The sequence below is a fragment of the Erinaceus europaeus genome, chromosome 19 (genome assembly GCF_950295315.1).
Source record: "Erinaceus europaeus chromosome 19, mEriEur2.1, whole genome shotgun sequence".
Taxonomy (NCBI): domain Eukaryota; kingdom Metazoa; phylum Chordata; class Mammalia; order Eulipotyphla; family Erinaceidae; genus Erinaceus; species Erinaceus europaeus.
In genome coordinates this window covers 27,737,785-27,746,393 of record NC_080180.1, presented here as the reverse complement: position 1 = coordinate 27,746,393, position 8,609 = coordinate 27,737,785, and the positions used below count along the sequence as shown (strand labels likewise).

The window sequence follows — 8,609 nt, the reverse complement described above, 5'->3', positions numbered from 1 at the left end:
ATCTGGCCCCTGCTTTTTGTAACTTTAAGAGGTCTTTTAATCAGGTTTTATCACTGGTACAAAAAGGTACTGTGATTATGAGAGTGCCACTTGACAAACTCAAATGTTTCATAAGTCAAGTCTGCCACAACAAAAGTAACCTTTTTCAAGTGCCTGTCATGAACCAGGTACCATCCTAGTGTTTCACAGGCAAAATCTTTAGACTTTGTAATAATCCTGAAAGAAATGTAAGTGAACAGATTCAAACTTATTAAACAATTAAGCAAGGTCACTAGTTACTGACAAAATCAGAACTTAAGTCTATCTAGTTGTCACATGATTGGTACTTTACTTGTCCAGTTGCCATGAAATGGATGGGAAGCTTCTGTGATGCTGTGCTTTAACATATATATATATATATATATATATATATATATATATATATATGATCTACTGATATTCCAAAAATTATTTAAAGCAAGTTTTAGCTTGCATCAATGTGTCTTTCATTTATTTTCCCTTTCAACTCATGAACACATTTGAAACAAAAAAATGCTACAGAACATAAATAGTAATCCTCAACCCTAGATAAAATTCTGTAAAGTATATCGGATGAACTGTTACTGAACTCCTGAACAGACCTTGAAAAGATAGCCTGAAAGAATGAAGGTGTAAAATGTAGGTCACATCCTTAATAAGATAGAGGATTAATTCACAACAATGGTTATAATGGTATAAAGAGGTACATTATTATATATTATGTATTGGCTTACTCCTATTGCTTTTCTGATGAGAAGATACAGAGTCACTTTCGGCAACTTTCATTTAATATTTATTTTCATTTTATATCCAGGTCACATTTTCTACAATAAAATATAATCATGCTGATCCCACCCTTCCACCCCCTATACCCTCGAGAAAAAGTGAAGAACTTTACACAACTTAAAAGATGGAATGCACAGAGAAGTTGCTATTGCACCCAAATAACAAAGAACACAACAAGACCAAACAGTAGACAGGAGTGCAAAGAAGATAGCTCAGGGTTCACAGTAGGAGGGAATGGAAATTAAAATGCTAAAGCTTTTTAATACTATCACTGTGCCACAAGATTACCCTGAAAAAGGCATACATAGGTCAGAAAGTAGGACCAAATGGGTTTTTCTAATGACTGTTTTTTAACAAAGTTTATAGTATTCATACACAGAAAACACAAGAGTTTTTTCCTCCCATGGTATACATCTGCTGAACAATTTACAGACTTACAACCTCTAACTTATCAGAACATCCAATAGATACAGGTTTCTTTCTGGTTTTAAAACTGAGCCCTCAATTCTTCTCAAATAACAATGCAATTATTTTGGTTATATGATTCTTTTGAATGGAAACCCAGTAGAATCATCAAGACAAGGCATCTCACGACCATCAGAGCAATACCAGCTGTGCAAAAACTGCATGATTCTATAGTACCCACAGGGAGAGAACATAGTGAGATCCAAGTCATATATATAAAATGAAGGAAAAGGAAACTCCTTTCCTAATCTCATTAAATATGAAAGAGCAGGTAGATAGTAAAAGCCATCTGCTTTGAGCAACAGCACAGACTAGAGGCACACAAAGATTTCAAAAAACAATGCTCAGGGAAGAGTTTCTTGGCTCTTTTGAGAAAAGGATTCTGTCAGATTTGATCCTGCCCCTAATTTGGAAGTCAAAGAATTATAAATTTCAGATAGTTGAGGATCTTATCAAAGTAAGATCTAGGAGATCCACATAATGAGGACATTTTTAGACAAGTTAGCTATACCACTATATATGCAAACACCAGTAAAAGAACTTTACCTTTACTCCTATGATCACTTTTAAAAAACAAACAAAACTGAAAATACTGGTTTTCTGAATAGGGAGTATTTTAAAGTCTGTTAGCAGTTTAAAACATTGCAACACTGGCACAATATGTTACCTATTCTTTGTTTTTAATTACAGGGTAACAAGATAAATTCCAACACAAAGGTAGGGGTGGGAGTGCAAAGGGAATAAAGAAAACAGAACCAGTATTTCACAAGAGTATCGAGTCATCGATGGAGTAGCAGATAATTAATGCTTTGCTGAGTCTCGAGGGTAAAATTCGCTCAAGGTGCTCTGAGGAATTCTCTTCAGCATTTCTTTGGGGAAGATTCGGAGCAGCTGCCAGCCAATGTCCAAAGTCTCATAGACAGTGCGGTTTTCATAAGGACCTTAACAAAAGAAAGTGATTAAATTAATAAAACTAAATATTCTCTTTTCAAATATTTGATTGATGACTGGGAGGAAAGGGAGACCCACATGTAATGCCTGGTATTGAACTTGGGAACCACATGTTATAACATGTTATTCTCATGCTACCTGGGTCACAAAATCAACTATTTTCTACTTTTCAGTGTTCTTCTGTATTTTATTCTGCTTTAAGACTAGCTAGGTCTCCCAAATAAGATGTGAAAATGATGACACCATATATTAGGAAACAGAAAAGGGAGAGGCCTATGGGTACTCTTAAGTGTATGTGTAGGAAGCCTCTTCTCTCCCTATCCCCTGCTCTCCTCCCCTCCTCTCCCTTCCTTTCCCCTTCCCAACAGTTGGGCAGGTATTAAATACTTTGAGCAAATGAGACCCAACTTTTTAAAGTTTTTTTAAAAATATTTTTATATTTATTTATTTTCCCTTCTGTTGCCCTTGTTGGTTTTTATTGTTGTTGTAGCTGTTATTGAAATCATTGTTGTTAGATAGGACAGAGAGAAATGGAGGGGGGGGGGAGACAGAGAGAGGGAGAGAAAGAAAGACACCTGCAGACCTGCTTTACAGCCTGTGAAGGGACTCCCCTGAAGGTGGGGAGCTGAGGGCTTGAACTGGGATCCTTACGCTGGTCCTTGCACCACGTGCACTCAACCTGCTGTGCTACAGCCCAACTCCCAAGACCCAGTCTTTAGTCCATAGATATGGGGGGGGGGGGAGTTTTCTAGGAACAAAAATGGGATGAGAAGAATTTAAAGGAGACTAGAAAAGATACACAAGAAAGCCTTAAATCTCAAATGAGCATCTGAACTGATCAATGATTTTCAAAGCTTTTACTATTACTAGTGGCATCATCTAGAAGACAAATATTAATCCTTAATTATGGAATCAGTGTGGCTGGAGTTCTGAGTTCAATTTTTTCCCATCAGAAGAACTTTTATTTTTATCTTTTTTTTTCTTTCTATGTTTTACTTGTCATGACAGAGAAACTGAGAAGGAAGCAGGGATAGAGAAGGGGAGACAAAGATAGCCAACCGCAAACCTCTTCACTGCTTGTAAAGAGTCCTCTCTGCAGGTGGGGATTCCAGGTGGGGGGGAGAGTCAAACCTGGACCCTTCCGCATAGTGATACCCATATCACTTAACCAGGTGTGCCAACAGCTGGCCCCTATTTTTTTTTTTTTTTATCTTTTAAGGTATTACAGTTCTGCATTAAGAAAAAGTGTATATATTCTTTGGAGCTTAATATTAATAAAATTTCACCAAGGAACAGAAAAGTTCACAAATTTTAATTGTGTAGCTTGATGTACTACTCCAAAGCAAACATGCCTGCTTTAAGTACCAATGCAGTCAAAAACAGAATATTACCAGTGTCAGATGTAGAAGGAAGATCAAGCAAAGCCATCAGAGAATCTCATATATACTATGCAGTGGTAAACTACTGTAGACTTTCTAGTGACAATGAACTATAATGTAATAAATATACATGGCATTTGGAAGTCAGAGACTGGTAAAAATCTTGGACTAATTTAGTTCAGAGTAAATGGGATAGGGATTTGGACTAACCTTTATGCTTCCAAGTACGGCCCAAATTCTAGTTATAGTCTGAGAGCAATAGCTTCACTATCACCCAAAAACTTGTTATAAATACAGAACCTCTGGCCTTACCCAGAGTTAGAATCTCTATTTTTAAACACACTCCAGTGATTCAGAACTGGGTTAAGATTTTAGAAACATTGGTATTATATTAGGAATAAAAACAGAATAGTATATATTAAAAGATAACAACACTAATCACCAAATATCACTCGATAACTGGGTATAATCTCTAGGACAACAACAGTCATGTCAGAAACAGACAGAAATTGAAAAGGGAATTTCTAAGCAGGTGGTTAAGGTAGGGGAAAAAATATGGTTCTGATCATATTGAGTCTACACAGACAGTGGTATAAGCAAAGGTACAAAATTTTACCAGTTGGAGATGAGGGACTGGAGCTTTAGAATAGGGTAAAGAACAATTAAACCAACACAAGTAATAAGTTGAAGCTAGACTCAAAAGAGAAAGGCATAGAAAGAAGAGGTAAACTAGGCTCTGCAAATATATACAATTATAGCAGGAAAATAAGCTGGAATTGGAATTGGAAACAGAAAAATCCCAAAAGACAAAGATGATACAGACAGATTTTAAGAGGAAAGACAATCAGAACAGAGATAGCCGAGCAAAGGCTTGTGGTAATAAAAGATGGGAGAGAAACAACTGGATAATGGAGATAAAGACAGAATGGATGGAACCAACTTAGTAATTTACACACATGGTAATCACTTGGAAGAAGCTCTCTTTATAAAACAGAGAGAATATTGCAGAAAGCAGTATAAGTTTTCTCAAACCAAGAAAAAGTCTTCAAAGCTATGTCAGAGAATGTTCATAAGAAAATCTTACCCTGAGCAATAAAGTTCCTCTCAAACTTCTGCAAAAATTCCAAGTAAAGAAGATCATCTGAGGTAAGGGCTTCTTCTCCAACTACAGCTTTCATAGCTTGTACATCTTTACCAATTGCATAGCAAGCATACTAAAAAAAAAAAAAAAAAAAAGTTTATTTGAATCTTATTTGAACCTAACCTGGGTTATATAAAATGCACTGGCATGGTTATTTTCATAAAGGAACTTCCTATTTTTTAAAGATATATTTGATTTTATTTTGGATAGGCACAAAGAGAAGTTGAGAGGGAAGAGAAATAGGGAGAAAGAGAGACTCCTGTAGCACCATTACACCACCCATGAAGCTTTTCTCCTGCAGGTGGGAAGAGGGGGCTTGAATCTGGGTCCTTGTGGATTGTAAAGTGTGTATTCAACCAGATGCACCACTACCCAGCCTCTAGATAATTTCATATTATTCACAAGCATAATTCACACAAATAAGAGTACCTATGAAAAGTATCATTTTATTCTATTTTTATTAAGTTTTCAAGTATGTGTATTACTACTCCAGGCATGTAACAGGCTTATAACATTACTAACTCCTCAAAAAAATACACTTCAATATCTCAATAAGCTTACATTCTAGGGAGTCGGGCTGTAGCGCAGCGGGTTAAGTGCAGGTGGCGCAAAGCACAAGACCGGCATAAGGATCCCGGTTCGAACCCCGGCTCCCCACCTGCAGGGGAGTTGCTTCACAGGCGGTGAAGCAGGTCTCCAGGTGTCTATCTTTCTCTTCTCCTCTCTGTTTTCCCGTCCTCTCTCCATTTCTCTCTGTTCTATCCAACAACGACAACAACAATAATAACTACAACAATAAAACAACAAGGGCAACAAAAGGGAATAAACAAAATAAATATAAAAAAAAAGCTTACATTCTATAAAGCATTTGAAAGTCAGAAATCATTCTTGTATCACAGAGAAATCCAACTCAAATTTCTATTTAGGGGGCCAAACTGTGGTGAAACTGGTTAAGTGCACATTACCATGTGCAAAGATCTGGGTTCAAGCCCTTAGTCCCCACCTGTAGGGGGAAAGCTTTACAAGTGGTGGAGCAGTGCGCTCTCTCTCTCTCTCTCTCTCTCTCTCACACACACACACCCATACCACACTCACTCACTCTCACTCTGTACTTCTATCTCCCCCTTCTTCTCAATTTCTGGCTATCTCTATCCAATAAATAAATACAGATTTTTTTTAAAAAAAAAAAAGAAAAATTTACCAAGTTTACAAGGGGCCAGGTGCACGCACCTGGTTGAGCGCACATATTACAATGTGCAAGGACCAGGGTTTGAGCCCCTGATCCTCACCTATAGGGGGAAAGCTTTGCAAGTGGTGAAACAGTTATGCAGGTGTCTCTCTGTCTCTCTCCCTATCATCCCCTTCCCTCTTGATTTCAGTCTCTAATAAATAAAGATAATTTTTTAAAAAGTTACCAAGTTTACTAATGAAACCATAAAATGGCTTTTTTTTTTTTTTTTAAATTTAACTTACACAGCATTAAATGTGGATTTTAAGCATGGATTTGATCGTGGTTGTCTGCATCTATCCTTACTGAAAATAAGACTGCTTGATTTTAATGTATTTCCTATCAAGTCTCTAATAATATTCTACATGGAATAGAAAAGCCAAACAGGAGACAAAACAAGAAGTGTAAAACAGTGAGACAAAACTGGGAGAAAGGCGGTCATTTCTTTAGATACTATCCCTTAGATGATATACATACCAGCTGGTTAGATACATCAGCATGATCCTTTCTGGTCATACCTTCTCCAATAGCAGACTTCATTAAACGTGACAATGAGGGTAGCACATTAATAGGTGGGTAGATCTCGGGTATAATGAGAAGGAAAACAAAACATTTAAGTAAAAATTCCATCCTTACTGATAGTAAAGAAGTATTTTAAAACTCATTATCCCTTGAATTAAACTGCATTTGTTTCCTAGATGGATTCTACTTAAGTATTCCTGGGGGGGGGGGGGTAATAAGATACTCTACAGTGTGTTATTTCTTTAACATTATCAAATCCAAAAAATGAAATACACAAAATAGCATGTTATATTGAAAAACTAAACATTTTAAGTATCTGCCTTATACCATTAACATATCAAGTCAAATATAAAAGATCTTCTGAACTCTTAACTCAAGAATTCGTATTTAAATGAGTATTTTCACTTAAAACTTAAATAAGCAAAGATAAAACTTGTTTTTAATTCTGGCATTCTTATTTATAATTAATTTTGACAGTTTCGTAGACTAAAAATAAATCAGAAATGACAGTTTCATAGACTAAAAATAAATCAGATTAGTATTTGCTAAAAAAAAAATTCTTAAGCACAAAGTCCAAGTCACTGAAGAGTAACCAAAAAGTTGATCTGTAAAAGTCCTATATAACTTCAGTGTAAAATACCTGTCTATTATGCAGTTGTCTGTCCACATAAATCTGCCCCTCTGTAATATATCCAGTCAAGTCAGGGATGGGGTGAGTGATATCTATCAGAGAAAGATACTTGACATTAGTTAAAGGGATCATTCTACATAAATCTAATGTGCAGAATTGTGTCTGCACATAATTTACAGCACGAGATTCATACAATATAAACTATTTTTGAGGAGATTACGCTTAGTGAAGTAAGTAAGTAAAGAGATAAAAGAACTACCATTGTTTTTACTCATATGTGGAATCTAGAGACCTGAAATGTGGAAACTTGTAAAAGCCAAACTAAAGAAAACCAAACCTAAAGTAGCCAAACTGTTTCTAAGACTTTTTGAGAATTACAGGGTTATCGTTAGGAGGTTGAGGGCACGTAACTATGGTGGTGGGTGTATGAAACTATACCCTGCAATCTTGTAATACTGTAAACCACCATTAAGTCATGAATAATGTTTTAAATAAAATCATTTTCTTTAATGGAAAAGTAAATTATGTGTGTACTCCATGCCAGACACTAGCCAAGCGATGTTACTGAAACTTGAAATATGCTTAAATGAAAAATTTCATTTCAAAATTAACTTATTTTTAAACTTTGTTTTTTATATTTATCTCTGCAGTCTATATCCCATCTTTTCTTTCCTTTTTCTTAATCTTTATTTATTTATTGGATAGAGACAGCCAGAATTTGAGAAGATGGGGGAGACAGAGAGGGAGAGAGAGACAGAGAGATACCTACAGCACTGCTTCACCACTTATGAAGCTTTCCCCCCTGCAGGTGGGGGCCAGGGGCTTGAATCTAAGTCCTCGCACACTGTAACGTGCGCTCAACCAGGTGTACCACCATCTGCCCCTCCCCATGCCATCTTTTCTTATTCACCCATGCATTTGTTTTTTTTTAATTTTTTATTGCCACCAAGGTTACTGATGGGGCTCAGTGCCTGCATGACAAAACTATAGCTCTTGGCAGCCATTTTCCCCTTCTTTTATTTGATAAGACATAGAGAAATTGAGGAGTGATGGGGAGAGAGGTAGAGAGAAGCAGCAACACCTGCAGCACTGTTTCACCACCTCTGCAGGTAGGGACCAAAGACTTGAAGCTTGGTCTTGAACATGGTAACAGGTGCTTAATCAAGTATGCCACCATGCGGCCCCATACAAGTCATATATATATTACTTGAGATTAATAGTGGTTCACATGACTATTAGGTTACAGGGTATAGTTCTGTGTACCCATACACCCATCAATAACCACTATATATCTTATAAAAGTTTAGAGGCAATTTTTTTCTTTCTAAGCACAATCATCTGTTTCCATCCATTTTTGTCCCAAAGGATATGAATGCGTCTTTGACTGCAGAGTAATATTCAAACTTCTTTATCCAAATCTGTTGATAGCCAAACTTTAAATATAGCTACTAACAGATATCATATTACATAGTTTATTTTATTTGGTAG

At 36.3% G+C, this 8,609-nt stretch overlaps 1 protein-coding gene across 2 annotated transcripts in view; it reads right to left on the bottom strand.

Annotated features, from left to right (window-relative positions):
- Window positions 1–795: 795 nt before the first annotated feature.
- The window catches only part of ATP6V1B2 (ATPase H+ transporting V1 subunit B2), a 31,891-nt gene continuing 24,077 nt past the window's right edge, over window positions 796–8,609 (bottom strand). Inside the window, exons 11-14 of one of the 2 annotated variants that reach the window (XM_060178782.1) lie at window positions 7,131–7,213; window positions 6,446–6,502; window positions 4,684–4,813; window positions 796–2,210 (exon numbers count right to left, since the gene is read on the bottom strand). In XM_060178782.1, coding sequence (XP_060034765.1) covers window positions 2,071–2,210; window positions 4,684–4,813; window positions 6,446–6,502; window positions 7,131–7,213 — 410 coding nt within the window. In that variant the 3' untranslated portion in view covers window positions 796–2,070. Of the gene's footprint in view, window positions 2,211–4,683; window positions 4,814–6,445; window positions 6,551–7,130; window positions 7,214–8,609 lie in introns of both variants that reach the window. The other variant, XM_007536221.3, reaches the window with a different exon arrangement.